The sequence below is a fragment of the Dromiciops gliroides genome, chromosome 6 (assembly GCF_019393635.1).
Source record: "Dromiciops gliroides isolate mDroGli1 chromosome 6, mDroGli1.pri, whole genome shotgun sequence".
Classification (NCBI taxonomy): domain Eukaryota; kingdom Metazoa; phylum Chordata; class Mammalia; order Microbiotheria; family Microbiotheriidae; genus Dromiciops; species Dromiciops gliroides.
Genome location: NC_057866.1, coordinates 37,209,111 through 37,234,850, shown reverse-complemented (window position 1 = coordinate 37,234,850; position 25,740 = coordinate 37,209,111). Strand labels below are relative to the sequence as shown.

General features: G+C 42.0%; 1 protein-coding gene across 1 annotated transcript in view; it reads left to right on the top strand.

Annotated features, from left to right (window-relative positions):
* KIAA1549L (KIAA1549 like) overlaps window positions 1-25,740 on the top strand; it is a 311,060-nt gene that overhangs the window by 242,185 nt on the left and 43,135 nt on the right. Inside the window, 2 exon segments of the mRNA XM_043969915.1 lie at window positions 244-458; window positions 10,449-10,578. Of these exon segments, the coding sequence (XP_043825850.1) occupies window positions 244-458; window positions 10,449-10,578 (345 nt within the window).

The window sequence follows — 25,740 nt, the reverse complement described above, 5'->3', positions numbered from 1 at the left end:
GCTATTTGACCATGAACAAGCGACTTTACCTTTCATCACGCCCAGACAGTTCTCTAGCATTACAAATTGCAAAGCAGATGCTGATTTTGCCCCGGTAGAAGGAATTTCCTCACCAGAACGATGATGATGATAAAAGCCAAGGGGGGAAACTCAGGGAAGTGTCCAGGGGGCAGCCCCAGCAGACTGATTAGAAGGCTCGCACACCTGCTCAGTCACACTCCTAAGAATTCGCTCCCTCCGCAGGTGAACAAGGCCTTGAAGCAGAAGTCTGACATTGAACACTACCGCAACAAACTGCGCCTCAAAGCCAAGCGGAAAGGCTACTATGACTTCCCCCAGGTGGAGGGTAACAAGGGGCTGACAGAAAGAAAGATGTATGAGAAAGCACCGAAGGACATCGACCATGTCTTAGATGCCGAGCCGGAGGCTCCCTCTCCGTTTGGCGAACCTAAAAACAGGTAAGTCGGTCTTGTTGCCTTGAAGCCCCGGGGAAACGTAATCGATGTTAAAGGGGCCGCGATCGATGCGTTTCTGACTCCGGCCGTCGTTGCCACTGTGCGCCTGTCATCCTTTCTCCTACATCAAGGATATTGATTGGCGCTCAGATGGGCTCTGAAATTCAGGGCTCAATAGTGCGTTTGCAGAATAAATGAAAGAGACAGGAGGACAGGAGAGAGAAGCCCATAACTGAACTTTTTACATGATCTGTTTCAGCTACCTTGCAATGTGACGGATAGTCAAAAGGAGGTGGTTTGGCCAATGGGGGTGTTTTCAGGGCTGGAGGGAGGTGTAATCCCCTCCTGGGTTTCATCCATGGTCCACCGAAAAAGTGTCCAATTTTCAGCGGCTCCCGATTGCCCCTAGCGAAAAATCTAATCTACTTTATCTGCCACTGAGAGTCCTTCCTAACCTGGCCCCTGCCCTGTCATTGCAGGCTGGTTATGCATGACTAGTCCTCACTCACTCAGTAGCCTACTGGCCATTTCCTGGGAACATGTCCCATCTCCCTCCTCCATGACTTTGCAGAAGATTTCTCCCTCCAGCCTTGGGGTACTTTCCCTCCTCACCTCCCCATCCTGGAAACTGCTTTTAAAATTCAGGGCAAATGCCTACAGGTGGCATTTCCAGATTCCTTCCGATTCTTAATGCTCTTCTCCTGGAATTGCTTTGGGTTTATTTGCATATATCTTGTACTTTTGTGCATGTGCTATTTGCCCCCAGTAGAAGTTCTTCGAGGGCAGGGACCATTTTTAATTTTGAGAACCTAGTGCCTGGCACACAATTGGAATTTTTTTGTGGGGCCATGGGGGTTAAGTGACTTGCCCAGGGTCACACAGCTAGTAAGTGTCAAGTATCTGAGGCCGGATTTGAACCCAGGTACTCCTGAATCCAGGGCAGGTGATTTATCCATTGCGCCACCTAGCTGCCCTCACACAATTGGAATTTAATAAATGCTTCTTGGACTAGATTAGAATCAGAGAACCTGGGTTTACATCCTACCTCTGATACTTATTGTCTGGGAGACCTTGGTAAAGTCATTTCATATCTCTGGGTCTCAACTGTAAAAAAATACTTTACTATCCCTGGGCCTCAGTTTCCTTATCTGTAAAATGAAATGGGTTGGATTGGAATGTGTCTGAGGGCCATTCCTGCTTTCAATCTGTCTTCCTTCACTGTTCAATTGTTTTAATAACTTCCTCCCCTAAGAAGAGGAAAATTTCATGCAGGAGACATTCCTCATCCATCAAGGCTCGTAGGCCTCCTGCTTCGAGTTCAGTGCTGGGCCAAATGTCTATTTTTCTAGGACAGGTTTTTTTTTCTTCTGATGTGCAAACGTGTCATAAATTGGAGAAGAAAGAGAGTTCAGGGCTGACATTATCTCCTGGGTCTCAGGCAGATATATAGTTTGCCCTTCCATCTTCTTGAGCTGAACTTTAGGGCTATTCATTTTGTGGAGACATAAAACTCCCTCTGAAAGGGTATGCATTGCAAGAGCAAAAAATAACTTCTTTTCTCTGAAACCCTTTGCAGAGAATGTAAACTCTCAGTTGAGTGTAAACTCCTCTAGGGCAGGACTGTGTGTATTAAGCAGATGCTCTGTAACTGCTTATTGAGTCAAATCAGATTGAATTGAATTGAAGCTATCAATCAGTCAATTGATATTTATTAGCACCTATATTTATGAGGACCTGAATGGAGGTTTACTAGCAATGACATGTATGTTCAGAGGGCCTGGGGGTGGGTGGAGGTTGAGAACAGAAGGGGTAGGAATAAGGTTGGGTCACAGAGATTTCCAGAGCTGCCACAAGATATAACATCTGAATATCTGTCATCATCCAGATATTCAAGAATGAGGAGGACAGAGATGGCTTTAGAGATCCAGAGCCACCCCTCACCCAACTTCCCCCAGCCACTACTAGTGGGGGATGGTCCTCCCCCCAATAAGGGAACTTTCCACAGTCAGATGATCGCCCCATTAGACCACCATCAGTCCTCTATAAAAGTATCTGCCTGTCTCCTGCTCGAGGGAAAGGTATCTCAGAGAGCCACACCTCTGTGCCATGCTTTCTCCCCATGAGAAGAAGTCCAAGGATTTCTCTCTTGGCTTCCTTTCCCTAGCACCTAAATAAACAATTTTTTAATTCTTATTGGATTTGTGTGCAAAAGGGTGTGATTCTTTAAAGAGGAATTCCTAAGAACCCCTATCACAACCCCCCACCTATTTTCCTCATAACAGTAAGCATTTACTGTATTCTAGGCATCCTTCTAAATACTTGGGATACAAAAATGGGCAGGAGTATGTTGAAAGGTGGTGAGACTGGAAAGGTAGGAAGGAGAGGTGTTTTGAAGATCTTTAAATGTCAAAGTACTTTATATTAAATCTTGGAGGGCATAGGGAGCCACTGAAGTTTGTTGAATGATTTGGTTAGAATTATGCTTGGGGGAGGACAGCTAGGTGGTGCAGTGGATAAAGCACTGGCCCTGGATTCAGGAGAACCTGATTTCAAATCCAGCCTCAGACACTTGGGCAAGTCACTTAACCCGTTGCCTTGCAAAAAAAAAAAAGCCTTCCCCATTCTTACAGTCGTTAGAGCTCTCTGTCTCTCTTAAAAAAAGAATTATGCTTTAAGAAAATCATTTTGGTAGCTGAGTGGAAGATGCATTGGAGTGAGGAAATAAAAGGCAGAAAGAATAATTAGAAGACTGGCAATAATTCACATGAAAGGTAATAGGGGCTATTAGGACCACAGATATGCAAATGGAGAGGAGATTTCACAATGGATTGTTTATATGTGGTTATTGGAGTCACCCCAGAGTGAGGGGTCAAGGATAACCCTAAGGTTGCCAGCTTGGGAGGATGATGATGCCCTCACAGTTGTTGTTTGACCTTCATTCTCAGATGACAAATCGGTTGCCTTAACTTACTTATAAATTGGGTATGAGTGGGACAGAGCTGTGCAAAGTCATCAGCCATACTCTCTCTTCCAGAGTTATTGAAGTCCAGTTGCAAGACAAATGTCAAAATGATAGCAATGGGCTGTGATTGCAATGGGTGACCCTTAGCCTTTCTACATTAAGGTCTCACAGTAATAGAAAAGTTAGGGATGAAAGGAAAGTTTTAGGGAAAAGATAATGAGTTCTGTTTTAGACATGTTGGATTTGTGTTGCCTCCTGCACATCCAATTCAAGACATCTACAAGGCATGATATGTGACCAGACATCAGGAGAAAGACTAGGGCTGGGTATACATATCTAGGAATTGTCTGCATATGGATGGTAACTCAACCTATAGTTGCTAAAGAAGTCACCAAGTGGGAGAGTATAGAGCCAAAAGAGGGACCCATGTTTAGTGGGCATCACCCAGATGAAGCTCCAGCAAAGAAAACTGGAGTAGCCAGCCAGGTAGGAGAAGAACCAGGAGGTTTCATTATCGTGAAAGCCCAGGGAGGAGAGAATATACAGGAAATGATTCCTTTTCTCTTCCTCTAATCAGTGAGCTATTTGATGTCAGTGATTGTGCCTTCTTCATTTCTCTGTTCCCCACAGTGCTGGAGAACTTAACAAATGAAAGGAGACCCCTGGGGGGAAGCTGAATGAGGCAGGAAACCAACCCATTGACCTGAGCTGGTCTTTTGGGCTGGTTTGTTTATTAATATGATATAGCAGCAAAAAACCTGGGTTTGGAGTCAATAAAACCTGGTTTTGAATCTCAGCTCTGTCACCTAAAACATATGACCTTGTGCAAGTCATTAGACTTCCAACTCCAGAGGGCAAAGATTGTCTTTTGCCACTTTTCATATCACCAGAGCATGGCACAATGTTTACCATGTTGTTGTTGTTGTTGTCGTTTATTATTGTTGCTAAGTTGACTTTTCTTGACTGCACTTGGAATTTTCTTGGCAAAGATACTAGAGTAAGGGGCAGCTAGGTGGCGCAGTGGATAGAGCACTGGCCCTGGATTCAGGAGGACCTGAGTTCAAATCCAGCCTCAGACCCTTGACGCTTACTAGCTGTGTGACCCTGGGAAAGTCACTTAACCCCAATTGCCTCACAAAAAAAAAAAAAAAAAGAGTGATACAAAGATACTAGAGTAGTTTGCTATTTCCTTCTCCAGCTCATTTTACGGATGAGAAAACTGAGGCAAACAGAGTTAAGTGACTTGCCCAGGGTCACACAGCTAATAAGTGTCTGAGGTCAGATTTCAACCCAGAAAGAGAAATCTTCCTGACTCCAGGTCTGGCACTCTATCCACTGTTCCACGTAGCCACCCCATAGCACAGAGTAGGGAGTGAATAAATGTTTATTGAATTGAATTGATCTCTCTTGACCTCCATTTTCTCATCTTTAAGATGAGAGGATTAGACTAGATGACCACTCAGGTCTCTTCCAGCTCTAAGTCTATGATTTTGTGACTTTGGGATGGAACTTTAAACCAAACATTCTTCTGTATAATTGTAATGACCAAGCTTAGCCTTGAAAAATTTAGAAAATATGGATCACTGAAAAGAGCACTGACTTTGGAATGGGGCATCTAGGTTCATATTCTGCCTCTGTCCTTTACTACTTAATATGACCTCAGGCAAGTCACCCCATCTCTCTGACCCCCAGCTTCCTCATCTGTGAAGTAAGAGTGTTGGGCTAGATGGCTTCCAACTCTAAATCTATGATCCCTTCTTTGCAGAGTTGGGGAGCCATGGGTGTAGAACACTCCATATGCTGACAAGTATTGGTTGGTAGATTGGTTGGTTTAGCTGAAATGCTTCCCCCAATCCCCTGCCCTTTCTTTTTTCTTACAAAGGATGGTTTGATCAATATGGTAGAGGGAGAAGTATATTGGGAAATAAAGATGATGCAGAGTTAAAATATATCAACAAAAAGGAAATAAATCAGTGGTATAATAAATAAAATCAGCATAGCTTTGGGATTGAAGCTCTATCAGTGCCACCAGCAGGCTTGGTCTAGATGCTTCCCCCTAGGATGGATGGAGGATTTGCCAGCTCAAGTGAGCCTTTACTCACTATGAAAATAACCAGGGCTATAAAACCAAATTGGAAAGCATTGCCTCTACTTTACAAATCAAATCAATGTAGTTTTATTTTCAATAAAGAAAAGAAATAACTTTCAAAGCAGTGCCCAATTTACCGTGACACTAATTAGGCTTGGTTGGCATAACAAGTTATTGCTACAAAATGACACTAAGAAAGTTTTTACAATGTATTGGCCATAGTGTGAGTGACTTGGAAAAAAAAGATGAAAAGATGCGGATTTCATGGCAAGATCTCTTCAATTCAATTCAACAAGTGTCTATTAAGTGCTAACTACATGCCAGGCAGGCAGCTAGGTGGCACAGTGGATAGAGGGCCAGGTCTGGAGTCAGGAAGACTCATTTTCCTGAGTTCAATTCCAGCCTCAAACATTTACTAGCTGTGGGACCCTGGCCAAGTCACTTAACTCTGCCTCAGTTTCCTCATCTGTAAAATGAGCTGGAGAAGGAAATGGCAAATCACTCCAGTATCTTTGTCAACCTGCTCCCCCCGCCTCCCCCCCAAAAAACCAACAACAACAAATCAACCTAAATATGATCAGGAAGAGTCAGACATGACTGAAAAACAACTGAATTAAAAAATATGCCAGGTACTGCACTAGGTATTAGAAATAGAGACAAAAAGCAGATAGTTTCTGCCCTCAAAAAAGCTTACTAAGGAAAAATGATATGTACATAAACAAGAAAATATAAACTAAAAACAAAGCAATTTCAGGGAGGAGCACTAACCCGGATTAGGGAAGATCCCCTGTTAGAGAGAGACCTTGACCTGAGCCTCCATGCTAGGGATCGCAGGATATGGAACTGAGAATGAAGAGCATCTAGACATGATGTCTATAATTAGACCTGGAGAGGATTGAAAACATTCATTTATGCCTGAGTAGAAATGTAGCTGCCTGCTAGGTGTGATCCACTGGGATCCGTGTGAAAAATCAAGTTGAAAGATAATCATAAAGCATTAACTCTAAAAAGAGAGAGAGAAGGGAAGGAGAAGTGAGGAGGAAGGGAATGAGGAAGGAAGGAAGGAAGGAAGGAAGGAAGGAAGGAAGGAAGGAAGGAAGGAAGGAAGGAAGGAAGGAAGGAAGGAAGGAAGGAAGGAAGGAAAGGAAAGGAAAGGAAAGGAAAGGAAAGGAAAGGAAAGGAAAGGAAAGGAAAGGAAAGGAAAGGAAAGGAAAGGAAAGGAAAGGAAAGGAAAGGAAAGGAAAGGAAAGGAAAGGAAAGGAAAGGAAAGGAAAGGAAAGGAAAGGAAAGGAAAGGAAGGAAAAGGAAGGAAGGAGAGAAAGGAAAGAGGGAAGGATCAAAGGAAAGAAAGAAGGATGGATCATAGATTTAGAGCCAGAAGGCATCTGAGATACAGGGAGATTAAGTTACTTGCCCAACGTCACAGGGGAGAACAGGAAAGCTGGATCTCATCTCAGACTTTTGGGTGGTTATTTGAAAATCCTCGAGTCTATTCCTCCTAGTCACAAAATAACCTACTTAAATGTCAATTGCTAATCCCAGTGCCTCCCTTCTTGTTAGTGAATCTTCTCTAAATGGGCTAATTGGCAATCTCTGGACAATTGGAAAGTCTGCTTTTCCAAAAACGATTTGTAATTAGGTCAAGGATGTGAATACTTTGGGGCTTTTGATAGTGTGTGAGTTGCTCAGAAAATACCCTATTTCCCAAATGGGATGAAATTGTACCTATTTCCTTGCTTCCCTTAAAGACAGTCTCTCCCTGCAGGAAAAAGTAGGTGCAGTTTATACCTGAACACAGGTGTGTGAGTGTGGGTGTGAGTGTGTATTCACATGCACAGAGTGACTAACAGTGGTGTGGGACTGCCTCAAGAGGTGTGGGTTCCTGCTCCTTGGAAGGTCCTCAAGCCGTACCTGGATGACCACTTCTTAGGTATGTTATAATGGGGATTCCTTTTGTGTAGGGGTTGGGCCATATGACCGCTGAAGTCCCTCCCAACTTGAAGATTCTGTACCTCTCTAATTTCAAGGCAAAAAAAGAACATTAACACCTAGAGTGAGGAGAACAAGGAGCAGTGATATGTGGGAAGCTAGGTAGGGATTCTGCAAAGTCAAGGTAAGGAGGAAATGCATTCCAGGTACGGTGGATAGTCTTTGCAAGGATGCGTGATAGGAAAATGGAATTTTGCACATGAGTAACAACAAATACGTCAGTTTAGTTGGATTGTAGTGGATGAGAGTTGTCATGTATAATCAGTCTCAAAAAATAGGTTGGAATCAGATGACAAGGGCTGGAAATGCCAGAAAGAGGAGTTGTGTTTTTATCCCTAGTGGTAATTGGGAGCCAGCGAAGCTTCTTGAGTAGGAACATGGCATGTTCCAGCCTGTGCTTTAGGAATATCTTTGTGGCAGCTTTTGTGAAGGATGGGTTAGAAAGGAGAGAGTGGAGAAGCAGGGAGGCTCACACCATTCATTTCCCATCTAGCATATATAAAGACAAAGAATGTAAAGTTAGGAGGAAGAATGTATAAAGCTCTTTGGAGTTCCCTAAATATAGGTTCTGTGGATAGAAGGTTACTCAGGGAATATTAAAGAGGGAGTATTCTTGTCCTGAATCTTTGCCACTAACTCTGTGATCTTGAAAGTATTTAATAAGCTTACTGAGCCTTAGTTTCCCTAATGTCAAAATCAAGAGGTTGACAATTGACCATCAACATGTTGAAAGCCAGCATGGTATGGTGGAAAGTGCCTAGATCCTATAGTCAATCAATAAAGCAAAGAGTTAATCAACCAGCATTTATTAAATGCCTACTGTATGCCAGGCACTATGCTTGTTGCTGGGAATACAAAATCAAAATTGAAATAGTCCCTGCCTTTCAAGTGCTTACATTCTGGTCAGAATTTTTGAGGTTAAAAATTCCATCTCCAATCATTACTTGCCATAGGACTATGAACAATTTACTTCATCTCTGAGAATCTTAGTTTCCTCATTATAAAATAGGGATAATATTATTTGCACTTCCCAGGTTTGCTAATGACAAAAATACCAACCTCTTTGTAAACTGGAATTTATGAAATTCATATTTGGAATTAAATGCATTCTATTCTATCATGATATATTATAATATAATATTATGTTATATTATATTGTAGAATTACTGTTCCATAATAATTTACATGAAATCAACCTTGGAATTTACTATAGAATAAAAGCACGAGCTGTTACTACACAGAGCTGGTAGGCTTCCTCACTATTCAAGAAAATTTAAAATACTTTATGATAGTAAGAGAAGCATCTTAGTACAATGGGAAGACCACTGGTTCTGGAGTTAGGGGAGATAGGTCCAAATCCCCACTCCTGGTACTTGCTAATTGTCCCAGGCAAGTCCCTTGACCTCACTGGGTCTCAGTTTCTTCCTCTGTAAAAATTAGATTAGGACCCCTGAGATCCTTTCTAGTACTTGATCTAGGTTACTGTGATCTTAGTAGATGGGGAGGAGGGTGTTCTAAGAAGACAACCATGGGTTTGCTGTGGATGCTGGGTGGTTAAGTTCATGTCTCTGCTTGTGTTACAGTTAGAAGGGAATCCCCCTTGGTCACTGCTTAAGAGAGCCCCCAGAGCCGCAGTAGTCACAATGACTACTATCTGGAGCCCTAGCTCTTTGGGAGATGGGCAAGCGAATGAGGAAGAAGGGGTACCTCTGTCCTTGGCTGGTTTGGGGAGGTAGTTTCTTAGAGTCCTTGAGTCTGAAGAACAAAAGGGTAATGAAAGCAGGTGATATCCTGAGTCGTCAAAAAAGCAATCATGTTTCTGGAAACAGAGCCATCTCATAAAGGCAAAGAAAAAACCTGTGTCCCTGCCCCATGCACTGTCCAAGGTTTGAGACTCAAGAGTCAATGGGTACATTTTACAGGCATTAACAGAGCCATAACTAGGAAGAGGTGACTGGTTCCAGAGGTGACCCCAGGGGACTAGTATGAGGGAAGGCAAGGCAAGGCATGCTTCTTCCCTGCAGCAGTGCCCTAGTTTGTCACCCTCACCCCCTCATGATCTGTCACCAGGCAGACAGTCTATACTGGGCAGGGTGACCACTCTGCTCTGTCCCTGACCCTGAGCCACCCCCTCCATGGTCCTATTACTACGGTCCCATTTCCCAGGACCTGCATCCACCTGCTTCCTATCATGGGTCTGGGAGATGAGCTTTGCCACAAAGACAGGTCACACTTACTGAGGGATGGACTGCCCCATCTCCCAGCACAAGCTATACTTGGGGCAGATCATCTTCCACACCATTGTCCCATCTCTCAACTGAATCTGCAGCAGGACCATGAATTCTTCATTACTTCTTTGGGATTTGGACACATCTTAGAGATGATCTGGTCTAACCCTATCATGTGACAGGTGAGGAACATGAGTCCCAAGTTTGGGAGGTGACTTTCACAATTGATATTCACAATTGATATTCTTTCAGGAAATCCAATCTCCATAAGGAAAAAAATCCATTTAAGACTGATAGCCACTCTTGGGACTCTTAGAGATATAACATGAGCTTCCCAACAGAAGATCATAGCTTTAGAACTTGCAGGGACTTCAAGAGCTACCTCCCCCATTTTGCAGATGAGAAACAAGGTCATGAAGATAGCAAGCCTCACAAACAGGACTGAAATTCCAGTTCCCTGGCTCCAGAGCCGGGCCCCTTTCTGCCACACCAAGCAGTCTTTCCACTCCTCTCCCCAAGCCCAAATCTGCCTCACAAGCCCCGGGATTGATGATGTTCATTTCCCAGACATATGGGCTTTGTGGGAAGAGCAGCATGGACATCTTCCTAAGAGTTTTGTGAGGCAAATTCACCATTTTCATTGGCTGCCTATTAATTTAGATCAATAGAGAATTCCATCTGTCCGGGAGTAAGTTGCATAATGACAGTTATTGGATTTTCTACAGGCAACAGATGAAGAACTCTGTGTACCGAAGCCGGCAGTCTCTAAACAGCCCCAGTCCAGGGGAAACTGAGATGGACCTCCTGGTGACACGGGAGAGACCCCGACGAGGAATCCGGAACAGCGGCTATGATGTAAGTTCCTCTGGTGGCTTGGGTGCTGAAAATAAGCCTTGTTCTATTTTCTTGCCGAGAAAATCAATAGGTATGAGGACTGGGATACCCTTCCATTGGCTTGGATGGAGTTCAGTATATTTCCGTAGGCTTCCCAAGGGGAAGCAAAAAATATTCATGCTTTGTTTCTTTGCTCAGATCACTCCCTTTTTGCAGAGTAAAGGTCCTTGAAGAGTACCCGTCTCAGAAATCAGAGCTCCCAAGAATTCTGGGTTGTAAACTGCTGGGTATTCCTTGTCCCAATGATTAGTAATTGAGTGATTTGTGATCTCCTTGGTGTCAGATATCCCTCCACTGGTATAGATTATCAACCCTCCACATCTTTTCATCCCATTGCAGTTTTTATTCAGACCTTTTGTAGGACTCCCCCATAAATTTCCATCTGGTGACCTTTCCTTTTATTCTTTTCATATTTCCTCACCACCACGGCAGCTAGACAATCGCCATCCACCTCTTCTCCCTTAATCTCAAAACAAGAAGTTACCATATCCTTCCTGTCAAATGAATCCTTCATAAGAGCTTTCGACAATTTCTTCTCTTCAGGTCATCACTGACACACCCTACTTAGACCCCGCCCCCCCCATTCATCTCTCTGTGACCCTATGGAGCTCATCCATAATTCTGATTCTTTGCAGATTGTGGGATCCCATGATTTACAGTCATGCGGGAGGATGTTGGTTTTTAAAATATGGGAATTGTGAGATTAAGCAGTTTGGTACTTTGGAAACCCCTTCATTATCCAAAACCCAATCCAGCCTTCTTCTATTCAATCGAAAGATTAGGCAATGAATGAGAAACTGTTGATTAAGCAGCCCAAGAGTTAGACATACTTAGATGCTTTAATGTCTTTTGAGATTAGTGATGTGGGTATTCATAGGATTGTAGATCATTGATTTAGAGCTAAATGGAGCCTGAGGCCATTTAGTTCAATATGTTTTTAAATTTAATTTTTTTTCAATTAACAAGCATTTTCTCTTCCTCCCACTACTCCTCCTCTACCCCCACCCCATTGGAGGAGGGGGAACAAAGGGGAAGATGAACAAATCCTTGTTAACAAATATGTATAATGAAACAGATTCCCACACTGGCCATGTCCAAAAAATATATCTCATTGTTATCTTGAGTCCATCATCTCTCTATCAAGAGATAGGTAGCATGAATCATCATTGGCTCCCCCTGGAATAATGGTTAATCATTGCATTGATTAAAGTTCTTAAATCTTTCAAAGTTGTTGGTTTTTACAAAGTTATAGTTATGTAAATTACTCTCCTGGTCCAGGTTCTCTCTCCTGGCTCACTCTGCATCAGTTCATATGTGTCTTCCCAGGTTTCTCTGAGACAGTCCCCTTCATCATTGCTTACAGAAAACCAGTGTTCATTTCATTTATATACCATTTATATACCACCCTTCCTTCCTTCCTTCCCTCCTCTCCCTTCCTCCCTTTCTTTTTTTCTTTCTTTCTCTCTTTGAGCATCAGCCTAGTAGTGGTATATAAGGAAACTGAAGCCTGTGAGATTTAAATAGCTTAGCCATATAGGTTGTACAGTTCAAAGTACATTTTTATGCCTACCCATCTTCTATGATTCTTGTCCATATCTTCCCACAAATCTACCGCAAGGGATCCAACAACATATGGAGATCCATCCCCTATGGACAGTGCATGGATAGCAATGGAGTCCTTGGTCCAGCCACCTGGTATCCCTCACTTTCCCTTCATTACTGGACCATCTCTTTTTCCAATTGTACATTTCTTTGAAGAAGTTCTTTTCACAGCTCCTCCTTCCCACACAAACCCCCATTCATGATGTGCCACAGCCTGCTCACATCTGCCATGCACCTCTCCATCACCCTTTTGGTGATACTTCTTTAGAAACTGTTACATTTTATGACCCATAGCCAGAGCTTAGCACAAGAGGCATTCCACTAGTGACCTTTAAATTCAATAGTAGACTTATAAGTGATCTGAATTCTTTCTCCCATTCTTGGAAACTCAAGAGATGAACCTTTCCAAAGGAAGACAATTCATCTGAGCCTGGGTGTCTTTTACTAACCCACTGTGAAATGCAGAGTTTGAATATGTTCCCAATTAATTAATTCCTCAACCCAGAGGAGCAAAAAACACATTCTACCAAGTGACTTGGCAATGCAATAAAAACCCAGGGACATTCAGGGAAGTCTCCCAGTGGAGGACTATTTTCCCAGAGACTCAGAATTTCTCTGGTGATCTGTTGCATTTTGACATTTTCCTTTAGACATTACTAATCAAACCACATTCTGCCAAGATGCAGATCTTAAATGAAGATGTGATGAGGTACTAGCCAGTGTGTCTCCTTGCTCCAGAATATCAAACAGCCATTATATAGAAACACTTGGGTTTCATCAAAGATGGCAAACCACTCCAGTATCTTTGCCAAGGAAACCCCAGATGGAGTCACAAAGAGTTGGACATGACTGAAATGACTGAACAGCAACAACAATGCCTTTCTTACCCTCAAAGAAGGTTCCCCTGATTCCTTCTTTTAGGGAACATTGGTAGAATGTAAACTTCTGAAGATTAGGAACTGTTTCTGCTTTTGTTTTTGCAAACTGCCTACCACATAATAGGTGCTTAATAAATTGATTGATTAATTAGGTGTTTACTCTTTGCAAGAACACTCTGCTAGGCTAAGTGAGATGTAAAAAAAAGTCTTTCATGGAGTTTTCCACTTGAGACAAATGCTGATAATTGTCAGACATTGGATTAAGGAGGTGCAAAACAAATACTTTGTGAAGTCCAAAGGGGAAAGATCATTAGGAATGAGGGAGAGAAGGCTCAAGGAAGGTATTAGGGGAATACGTGACATTTGGGTTGGGCTTTAAAGGGTGGATATAGCACTATTATTCAGCCAGTGAATAAGGGAAAGAAGGAAGGAAAGAAATAGTGTCTATTATGTAGTAGGCACCGTGCTAAGAGCTTTACAAAATCTCATTTGATATTCATAATGACTCTTTCCAATGTGTGTCTTTGCTCATAATATCAGCCATACACATAAACACACACAGTTCACCAAAGATATGCCTAGGTGTCACAGTGGATAGAGCACTGGGCCTGGAAACAAGAAGACTCAGGTTCAAATCTGGTCTCAGAAACTTAGTAGCTGTGTGACTCTGGGCAAGTCACTTAACCCTCTTTGCCTCAGTTTCCACATCTATAAAATGAGCTGGAAAAGGAAATGGCAAACCCCTCCAGTATCTTTGCCAAGAAAACCCAAAATGGTTCATAAAGAGTCAGATACAAGTGAAATGACTGAATAACAACATGCCTTTCTTTTCTTCAGAAGAGGGTCTTCCATTTTCTTCCTTCAGTAAACATTAGTAGAATGGAAGGTGGGTACTATTATCACCCCCATTTTACACATGAGGAGACTGAGGTAGACAGAGGTTAGGTGACTTGTATAAACATCCAGTAAATGTCTGAAGCCAGATTTGAACTCAGGTCTTCTTCCTGGCTCCAGATGAAGGATAAGGATTCCAGGAAGATGGAACCATGATCCTCTGACCTGAGCTAAACTTAGGGCTGGGATCTGAACATTCCCAAGTTAACATAGCCAGTTGGTAGGAAAGTTAAGACCATCAATCAGTTAATCAACCAGCATTTATGAATTGTGCCCTCTGTAGAGTGTGTTTGAAAGTCAGGGAGAATCCAATTTTGGCTGGAGCATCAACTGTGTGAGGAGAAAGTAATAGGAAATAAGAGAAAAATAGGCCTTGAATGCTCATCAAAGGAGTCTGTGTACCAGCATCATTCAGAGCTGGAAAGGATCCCTTTCCTTCATTTTATAAGGGAACGTGTATTCCCCAGTGGATCACAAATGTCTATATCCCCAGCACCTTGATCAGTGCCTGATAAATAGTAGGTGGTCAATAAATGCTTGTTGACTTGACTTGGAATGAAGACTAGGGAGATTCTGATCCAATAGGGAGTCTCTGAAGATGCTTGAGCAGAGGAATAGTGTGTATGACTGGATCTGTGCATACAGAAGGTTGGCCTGGTAGTAAAGAGTAGATTGGAGGAGGCCTAGTTATAAGTTTCTACCTCATTTTTCTATTTGCACACTCTGTTCTCAGTATACAGAGAGAACTTAAATAATTCTTGGAGAGTGGTAACTCCAGTTCTGCTCCTAACTCGTTACACTAATTTGGAAAAATACAGACCATGGGCTCTCATTTTGTTCACATCCCAGGATCTGGATCTGGGAGACACATCAGAAACACTTCTGTCTCTGGTTCTCAGGGCCCTTCTTAATCAAAGGAGAGTGGGTTGAGCCAGGAGTGAAGTGAGCATGGCTGAGGCCCCTAGTGGAATGGTGGTCTGGGCTAGAGACCCACCAATCAGAAGAGCAGACTTTAGAGATGAGGGGACAAGGTTGCTGAGGAGAAAGGGAAGTCCAGAGAGGGAGGTGAACTGGGAGTTAATATTAGAATTCCGCAGATGCTTTGCATAGCTCTGGGGTATTGGGGGTTGTAATTTTCCACATTAGCTAATTAAGTCAATGTTAACAATAACAAACAACCTCCTCTTTTTCATACCAAAGCTTACAATGATTGTGTGTTGGGTCATTGCATGATTGAGGTAGCTAATTTTTCTCCAATCACCACCAAGGCAGAGGTGCCACGAAGAAGGCTTTCTTCTACAGTAAATACTCAAAAGACTGACTTTAGAGTTGCTCTTAGAGCCCAGAACCTTAGAACCTTGGCTCTTGAATTGGTCTTAGAACCCTGGCTCTTGAGCTGATCTTAGAGCCTAATACCTTAGACTCATGACTCTAGAGTGGCTCTTAGAACCTAGAACCTTAGAACCCTTGCTCTGAACTTGCTTTTAGAACCCTGGGTACAAATCCCATCTCTAATATTTACCACTGTACCTGGGTAACCTTGGGCAAGTCACTTAATCTTTTTGGGTCCTCAGTTTCCTCATCTGTAAAACAGGGGAGTTGGATGCCAAATGGACTATGAAGCAAGCCCCTTCTTGCTTTACATCTATGATACTATGAGCCTAAGTTCCCTGACCTCTGTAGTTCTCAGTTTCCTCATCTGTAAAATGGAGATAGAATAGATGACCTCTGAGGCCTCTTCAACTTCAGATCTAAGATCCTTTGGTGCTTGTGGCTTATAAAGCACCTTTCTCATAACAAACCTGCGTAAAATAATAGTATCCCCATGTTATAGATGAGGCATAGCTGTTCCTTAGCCCTAACCCAATAATGCTCCGCAAGAATGAGCAACTTGCCCAAAATGATCCGGCTATCGTAGCTATAACAAAGTCTTTATGTAATTTAATGCTGTGTGATGATGACCACATGGTTTGGCCCCAAAGAAGAGAGGAGGGGGAAAAGGTTCCTTTCTCCCTTCTTTGCAGAGGTGGGGGACTATGGGTGTGGAACATGGCATAAACTTTCAGGCTCAGTTGATGCATTGGTTAGTTCTGGTGAACTCTGGTTTTTTTCCCATCTTTTTGATTTCTGATTACAGGGGATGGATCTCTAGGGAGGGGTGTGCCAAGGGTTTTACTTAGAAATGGACATGCTATAAAAGCAAAAGATAGCACTAAATTTTTTTAAAATTAAAAGTATTAATTTTTTTAAAAATGAAGCCTTCATGCTTTAAGGTGCATTGATCAATTTCCAGCTCCTATTTGATGACAGCCTGAAGCATGTCCCAAACTCTCCCAATAATATTGATTGTAACTCAGTTTAATTTATGGGCAATAAAGGCTGACATTTATATGGCATTTATAATGATATACATTATCTCATCTAAGCCTCCCAGCAGCCTTGACAGGTTGCCTCTGACACTAGCTGCGTGACCTTGGACCAACTTCAGTTTTCTTACCTATTAAGTGAGGGGATGGGCCTCAGTGGCCTCTAAGGTCCCTTTCTGCTTTAAATCTATGATCCTATTGTTATCCCCATTTTACAGATGAAGACACTAAGGTTCAGGGAAGTAAAGTAATTTGTCTGTGGTCATAAATCTAGTAAGTAACAGCTGGAATTTGAACCCAGATCTCTCTCTCTCTCTCAATGAGGGTTAAGTGACTTGTCCAAGGTCACACAGCTAGTAAGTGTCAAGTGTCTGAGGCCAGATTTGAACTCAGGTCCTCCTGAATCTAGGGCTGGTGCTTTATCCACTGGATCACCTAGCTGCTCCTCCCAGATCTCTCTTAACATCAAAACTAATATTCTTTCCAGAACATAGCATTGTGTTGAACTGAAATATGAAACAATTTTGAGAAAGACAGAGAGGCTGCATTAGCATATCTAAGGAAAGACATCTTGGAAAAATAGTCTGTGGATGTGAATACTGTAAGTGAGGAGAACAGGAAGGTTGAGTATACCAATTAATACTCAATTAATCAATTGAGTATTGATTGTTGAAAGCCTTGAATGCCAGGTCAAGGAGGCTGACATTGGGTAGGCAACATAAGAATCATTGGTAATTCTTTAGTACAGGGGCTGGCACGACCAGATCTTTGCATAAAGAAGATTATTCAGGTATCACTTATGAAGGATAGCTTGTCAGGGAAGGGAGGGGAGGAGTTATGACAGAGGTAAAAAGACCAGTTAAAAGGCTATTGCAATAATCTCACGGATTTGGTACCAAATAGTAACACATAAGATTATAGAATAGCATCTAGATGGCTCATTGGTTAGAGTGCCGGGCCTGGAGTCAGTAAGACCAGAGTTCAAATCTGGCCTCAGAAACTTAGCAGCTGTGTGACCCTGGGTAAGTCACTCAACCCTATTTACCTTAGTTTCTTTATCTATAAAATGAGCTGGAGAAGGAAATGGCAAACCACTCCAGTATCTCTGCCAAGAAAACCCCAAAAGGGGCCACAAAGAATAGAACATTACTAAACAACTCCATCAGAACTCAAAAGATACTTTATAGGATCATCTAGTTCCATGATACCATTTTACAGATGGGGAAACTATCTTTGAAAAGACAGGAAGAGGGGGATTTCCAGGGTGGATCCAAGATGGCGGAAGAAAGGCAGTAAGCTCTCAGAACTTACTATACGATCACTGCAAAAATCCTCCAAATAATGCCATAGGACAATTCCTGGAGCAGATGTGGAAACTAAGGCCCACAGAGGGGGAAATGACTCAATGAAGGCCACAAAGCCAGAATTCAAGCCCAGGTCTCCCAACTTTTAAGCTAGTTCCCTTATCAGTGGGTTACAATGCCTCATCTTAGTTCTATCTTTTTTCTTTTTAAAAATGTTTATTGATATCTGTTTTTACATCAACTGTATTTCTGAATTTATCTTTGCCCCTTCCCCTACTCAGCAGGCTATTCCTTGTAACTAAATTTTGAACAAAAGAAAGAAAAAATGCAGTTTGGCAAAACTCTGATCCAAATCTGCCAGTATATGCCATCTTCCACACCCAGCCCTCCATCTCCTAAAGAAGGAAAAGGGAGTGGGGAAGTACTTTAGCTCATCTCTTCTTCAGGACCAGTAATTCCATAGCATCCAGTTCCAGTTTTTTGTTCTTTCCATTTTAATTTTTGTAGTCATCAAGTATAGTGTTTCCCTGGTTCTGTTTACTTAGCTTCATCAGTTCACTTAAATCTTCTCATACTTCCTCTGGGGGTTTTCATAGTCACCATGTCTTTCAGTGCTTTAATATTCCATCCCATTCATGCATCACCACCTGTTTACTCCCTTAATCAATGGGCATTGACTTTGTTTTCTGTTCTTCCCTACTACAAAAAGGACTGCTATGAATATTCTCCAACTTTTGTTTTTAGGTTTCCATCTAAAAAATGCCACGGAAATATTTGTGGGAAACAACTGGTTGTCAAAGCTAACTTAAAAAAATTATTAATTACCCCCCAAAAAATGCAAAGGAAAGTTGTGCTAATGGAAGCCTTGGCAAGAATTTTGAGGGGAAATTGCTAATGAGGGTAGAAAAAAGAAATGAAAGAGGAAGAACAAAGGATCTGCTCAGAGTTGTTGTCTCTGCATAACCAGATTGAAGACAGAGGTGGCAACATATTGTGACAAGATGTTTGTGATGCTGCCATGGCTGTCCCAGGTGACATTACGTGTGTCTCACTTTGTTTCAGGTGAGCAGTGCATCTTGGATGAGGGCCAGGAGACAGGAACCATCATTTTAATGGGCTTCATCTGCAGGGGGATGAAATATGAGTCTTGAAAGCTTCCTGACTACTGGCAGGATAGATTGTGGTGAAGATGCAGAGTTTTTCTATGTAAATTTGAAGGTTCCATTGCCAGCCGTGATGGAATTAATTTTAGAGGATGTATTAATTTGCAATATGCTGCAGGGCTCTATCGCTCAACCCAGCAATGGTGGGTGATGGGCACAGCCAGCCCTGGGCATTTTGTGAGGTAGGCAAAGTTTGTGGAGAGCTCTTCCCCATCCTCTTTTCTTAATACTAGTCAGTCAGTCAGTCAACAGGCATTTATTAAGTGCTTAATGTGTGCCAGGCACTATGCTAAGTAAACATAGGGGATATAGACAGAGGCAAAAAACAGCCCCTGCCTTCAAGGAGTTTACATTCTAATGGGGAGACAACATGAAAACCACTATGGTCGTACAAAATACATACAGTATAAATAGAAGATAGTCTAAGATGGAAGGTACTAGCAAGGAATGAAACTGGGAGAAGCTGCTTACAAAAGGGGAGATTTGAGCTAAGCCACCCTTCCCTCCTCATTGTCTGCCTTATCTATTATCCTGTCACTGCATTACTCTTCAGCCAACCATTCCCTCTGTCAGCCAACATGATAAGAGCTGGGCATGACGGCACACTCCTGAAATCCTTGCTTCTTGGGGAAGCTGAGGCTGGTGGATTGCTGGAGCTTGGGAATTCTGAACTACTGTACGGCTGAAGCTGATCCAATGTCCACACTAAGTCTGACACCAGTATGGTAAACCCCTGGAGTAGGGGTGTAAGGGGGGGGGGGCAAAGTGACCTAGGTTAGAAATAGAGCAGGTCAAAACTTCCATGCAAATCTGCAGTGGAATTGGGTGTGTAGGTGACCACTATATTTCCAGTCTGATTGTAATTAGATAGATAGATAGATAGATAGATAGATAGATAGATAGATAGATAGATAGATAGATAGACAGACAGACAGACAAATAGATGTGGATGGATAGATGAATGGATAAATGATAGACAGGCAGAGATGTAGATTGATGGATGGATAATGATAGAGAAAGAGATATAGATTACGAATTGATAAATTAGATGTGGATGAATTGATGGATAGAGATATGGAGAGTAGATAAATTGATAGATGAATAAGAAAATTCATGAATGAATACATAAAATAAACAGATCTTTGAAAAAGGAAGATGTCTATGATACTGACCTCAAAGGCTCTTATGAGAAAAAGCACTTTGTAAATCTCAAAGCATTATAGAAATGGGCCAAGTTGTCTTGTGGTGGTTATGGTGGTTGTTGAGTGAAGTCGAGAGATAGGGCCAGCTTTGGGCTGAGGAAGACCCAGGTTCAAGTCCTGCCCCTGACCCACACTGCCTGTGTGACCCTGGACAAGTCACAAGTTGCTGTTCTACATCAAGGAAGGCTTTTGAAAACGACTTTAAAGTAGCATAGAAATGGTCATTATTGGTATCACCACCATCACCATCACCACTACAGGATGTCCCAAAAGTCTTAGTGCAATTTAATGCTATTAAAGCTTAAATAATAGCTCTTAATAACTTCATTTAAGTTATTAAAGCTTTAAAATGTACTAAGACTTTTGGGACACTGTGTATTCACAGGGAGATCTGCTTTTTGTGTGGGGGGGGGCAATGAGGGTTAAGTGATTCGCCCAGGGTCACATAGCTAGTAAGTGTCAAGTGTCTGAAGCCGGCTTTGAACTCAGGTCCTCCTGAATCCAGGGCTGGTGCTTTATCACTGCGCCACCTAGCTGCCCCCCATCCACTGCTTTAACATTAAGGAGTGCGTTTATGGTGGGAGTTTCAATAAGTAGCCAGGTCAGTGGAGAAGTTATTTTTTGGTTGGACAGACCTTTAGCACCCTTCAACCTATATCAGCAGACAGGCAGCTACATTGGCCAAGCATTTTCCTTGTGACTGACCTCTGACCTTCCTCCTAGCTCTCCATTTATGGTCCTATGATCCCTAAATAATTAGAGGCTACTCTCAAGGTGAAGAAAAGAATTGTTGTTGGCAAATCTGAAATCCATAGCCCACAACCCAATGTATTGGGACAGCCCAGTGATCTAAACCCCATGGCCTGTGAATCAGGAAACAGGCAAAGTTTGCTTGTAGGTCCCTGATATTTTCCTATGTACTATCTATACTTGTCATCCCAGGGCTGCCCACACTCAGCAGGAGGAATAAATTAGGGCAGGAAACATACAGCTGCTGGACTCAGTTCATTGCTCACCCTTCCATGTATCCTGGTGAACCAGTATTTGTTTTTATGATTTTCTCTTGTACCTCTTATACTTTGAGATTTTTTTATCAGAAAAAAAAAAGCTTTTCATTTTTCCAGTTCAACTCCCTACCCAATGCTAGCATTTCTTCTATAAAAGTTCTTTTTTATTACCATGTTAGTCATGCTGTAACAGAAACCACAGACAAGAAAAAAATACCAAAAAAAAAAAAGAAATTTAAAAAATAGTATGCTTTGATCTGCATTCAGACTCCAGCAGTTATTTCTCTGGGGGGAAGATAGCATTTTTCATCATAAGTCCTTTGGGATTTTCTTGTGACCTCCGGGACTTTGAATCTGCCTGGTTCGAGATAACGTATGTAAAGTACTTTGGAGACCTCAAAACTCCCTGTAATGGCCAGCTCTTCTTGTGTATTATGAGACCCACCTGACCCTACTTGTTTCCCACATTTCCCTGGATCCAACCCCACTTATCCACCCGATCCTCCCAAACCTTGGCTGATCTCTCACTCAAACCTTTGCCCACTGAGCCTGTAGTTAGTGCTGGACAGCTCCTGGTTAACCAGACTCCTGATCCCCACCTAATCCGAGGCAGCCCAGTGTCACCTTCACCCTCCCCTGATCTGGGAGCTAACAGGGAAATGAGAAAGACCTACATGATGCTAAATAGGGGAAACAGGCCAGATTTATAGCTTTGGGAAGATGAGAATTAAATTTGACTAAACAATAAAATTTTTATTAAAAATCGATGTGCTTTTGAATTCAACTTAAGAAGTATCTTTAAGTCATGAAATGAAACTGGCAAGCATAATTCTTTAGATCTCTCTTCATCCCTTTCCCTCCCTCCTACTTTAATTCTTTGCATTTCTTCATCATCCATAAAGGGAAAGAGCAGGGCTCAGATCAAACACAGACTGTAATTCACCAGAGCCTGGGAAGTTGGTACCTTGGTTGGGAAAGTCGACTTTGGTAGAAAGATTGAATAACAAGATAGTTGTTATCTGTCTGGATTTTTCTTTTTTAAAATAATATTTTGTGGATAAAACACCGGCCCTGGATTCAGGAGGACCTGAGTTCAAATCTGGCCTCAGATACTTGATACTTACTAGCTGCGTGACCCTGGGCAAGTCACTTAACCCTCATTGCCCCCCCAAAAATAATAAAATAAAATAATATTTTGTTTTTCCCCAATTATGTGTAAAAAAGAATTTTAGACATTCTTTTTTTATAATTTTGAATTTCAAATTCTCTCCCTCTTTATTCCCACCCTTCTCCCTCCTCCCTGAGATGGCATATTGGTCATGTTGTGAAACAAGACACAGTCTGGCCTTTTTAGAAGTCCCACCCTCACCCCTCCAAAAAAGCCAATGATGGTAGCTACTAAGTAGAAGTCGTCTTGTTGGATGATATCGCTGACTCTACGGCCTCCATCCTTACAAACTCAATGGTCTCTCTTGCCTGTTCAGCCAGCCAAGTAGAAGCTAAAAAGTCGGTGTTAAGTCTGACTATGGAAGGAAATGTGGGTTTTAGTTGCACAAAAGCAAAAACCAACATCCTCTTCTCACCGGGCAGACATCTTCCTTAAAAATCCATTTTTCATATACTTTTTTGCGTCTCTCAAAGTATTTGTCCTTAAAAGTTCCTGTTGGGCGTTGCAGTTGTTCTGTAAGTGACTGGGCAGTCTTTATCTTACTCTATGCTACAGTGTGTGTGAATGCACCAGCCATTGCTCTGAAATCCCAGCACTTTGCAAGTCTTGGGATAACTTTAAATTTTGCCATACTTAAAATCTATTCCTTGTCTCAGAGTAGTAATAGCACATGTAGCATGAGCCATCAAAGCTTCAGAAATAAAAACTAAAATGCCTCCAAAGTGTGCTTTTCTGCTCTATGATTTGGAAAAGAGAAAAAAATCAACCTGGCCCCTCACCATAACTTTTATATAGCTGTACTGTACCACTCTCAAAGTTTCACATCCTTGGGTTACCTACAACAGGTCACTGATGGCCAAAGGCACCTGGAGCATGTGATCTATATGGTGTCTTCCAAGTCCATGATATTGTAAACAGGGTTGATGTTCAGAACCATAACAAGGGTAGAGCAGCAGAGCTTTGCTCAGGGCACTGGAATTTATAGGGCACTAAGCTTGCAAAAGGCAGCCAGAAGGTACAGTAGATAAGAGTGTTGGGCCTGGAGTCAGGAAGACTGAGTTAAAATCTGGCCTCACTTATTAGCCATGTGAACCCAGATGAGTTACTTAATCTTGTTTACCTCAGTTTCCTCATCTGTAAAATGAGCTGGAGAAGGAAATGGCAAATCACTCCAGTATCTCTAGTCAGTCAGACATGGCTAAAACAACTGAAAAACTACAACACTTACAAGCCCTCAGAAGCATGGAAACAACTAATCTATGATCAAATGTGATAGAATTAACTCTTCTTAGCAATACAATGATCCAAGATAATGCCAAAAAACTCATGGTGGAAAATGTCCTCCACATTCAGAAAAAGAAATATAAAGTCTGAATGTAGATTGAAGCATACTATTTTCACTTTTGTTTTTGCTTTTTGTTGTTGTTGTTGCTTATTCTTTCTTATTTGGTCTTTCCTTTTTTTTTTCTGTGAGGCAATTGGGGTTAAGTGACTTGCCCAGGGTCACACAGCTAATAAGTGTTAAGTGTCTGAGGCCAGATTTGAACTCAGGTCCTCCTGACTCCAAAGCCGGTGCTCTATCCACTGCGCCACCTAGCTGCCCTTGCTTATTCTTTCTTGCATTTTTTCCCTTTTGTTCTGATTCTTCCCTTACAACATGACAAATGTAGAAATATGTTTAACATGACTGTGATGTATAATCTATGTCAGATTGCCTGCTGGCTTTGGGATGGGGGAGGGAAAGAAAGGGGGAAGAAAAATTTGGAACTCAAACATATGTTTACATGTAATTGGAAATTTTTTTTAAATAAAAATTTTTAAAAAGTAAAAAAAAAAGAAAGAAACTACTAAGCTGAGCACCTAGTTAGCAAGAATAAATATTTAAATTAAAAATCTTCCAGATGCTTTGTTTCCTCTTCCCCCCAACTCCCATGGCCACACCCTAAGTAAACTATTTCCCTATCAAGTAGCCTTGGATACCCTGTAATATTTCCCCGCCAAGATCTATCTCTGCCTTCCATTGTCTCGCCTGGATTTGTCCATTTGGGACTTTTTAGAGGTCACATTTAATGCTATCCCTCCCCCAACCCATTTTGTGAAGCTTGCCCCATGTATGAAAATTGCTACTCATAGTTCTATTGTTGCTCCCTGGTCAAGGTCACCAGCAGATGTTATTTCAACAAACAAATCAAAACCCTTTGGCAGATCACAAATGGCTCTTGAAAGAGAATTCAAGGTCATGTTGCTAATTAGCAAGACCTTGGCAATAAAGCTTCATCACTTTGGAAGCAGTGAATAATGCTAGGGCCCCCAGTTTGTCTGTGCTAAAGAAACAGCATCTTTTATTCTCATCTGTAGATGTCCCAGAGTTTCAAGGTGATTATGGATCTGTCTTTGGAAGAATAGTCAGGAAAGAGGAGATGTTTAAAGTAGGATTGAATTTTCCCCCTTTCCTTGTATCCCAGCACTTAACATAATGCCTGGCAGATGGTGGGTACCTGTGAAGACTTAAGAGAAGGTTTTCTTTTAAATTGAACAACATGGGGCAGCTAGGTGGCGCAGTGGATAGAGCACCGGCCCTGGAGTCAGGAGGACCTGAGTTCAAATCTGGCCTCAGACACTTAATATTTACTAGCTGTGTGACCCTGGACAAGTCACTTAACCCCAATTGCCTCACTAAAAAACAAAAAAAATAAATTAAAAAAATAAATCGAACAACAGGCATACAGCTGGGTGCTGTGCTACGCACTGATGATAAAAATACAAAAGCAACACAGGCCCTGGTTTAAGGAGTTTACATTCTCTCAAAACAAACAAACAAAAAACAACCCAACAACAACAAAGGTTCTTCTGTATCAATAAAATGGGGAGAATACCTACCTTCCAGGGTTGTTGTGAGCACCAAATGAGGTAATATTTGTAAAGCCCTTAGTATAGTACCTGGCACAGAGTAGATACTTAACAAACATTTCTTGATGGATATATTCCTGTAAATAAATATAAAATATGGACAATATGAATTTGTCATTTGGAGGGGCAGTCAGGAGTGGCTGGGAGGATTAGCAAAGGCTTCATGCAGAAAGCGCAACTTGAGTTGGACTTTGAAGGAAGTTGAGTTATTCTCAGAGGAGGACATGAGGAAAGAAGACGAAGGCGGGAGTGAAAAAGTGTAGGCTGGAGCCAGACTCTGGAGGGCTTTAAATGCCAAACAGATGAGTTTTAAATTCCATCTGTGTGTGTGTGTGTGTGTGTGTGTGTGTGTGTGTGTGTATTTATTACAGAAAAGAATGGAGGCAGCTGAACCTCTAACCCATTCGTTCTTGCTTCATTTGGTGCCAATCTTTCCCTTTTTAAAAACTGTTAGACATATCTTCAGCACTAGGATGAGATGAAAGTCCAGTAGAAAAGGTGTCTTTAAAAGGACCCCTGAAGGGGGCGGCTAGGTGGTGCAGTGGATAAAGCACCAGCCCTGGATTCAGGAGTTCCTAAGTTCAAATCCAGCCTCAGACACTTGACACTTACTGGCCATGTGACCCTGG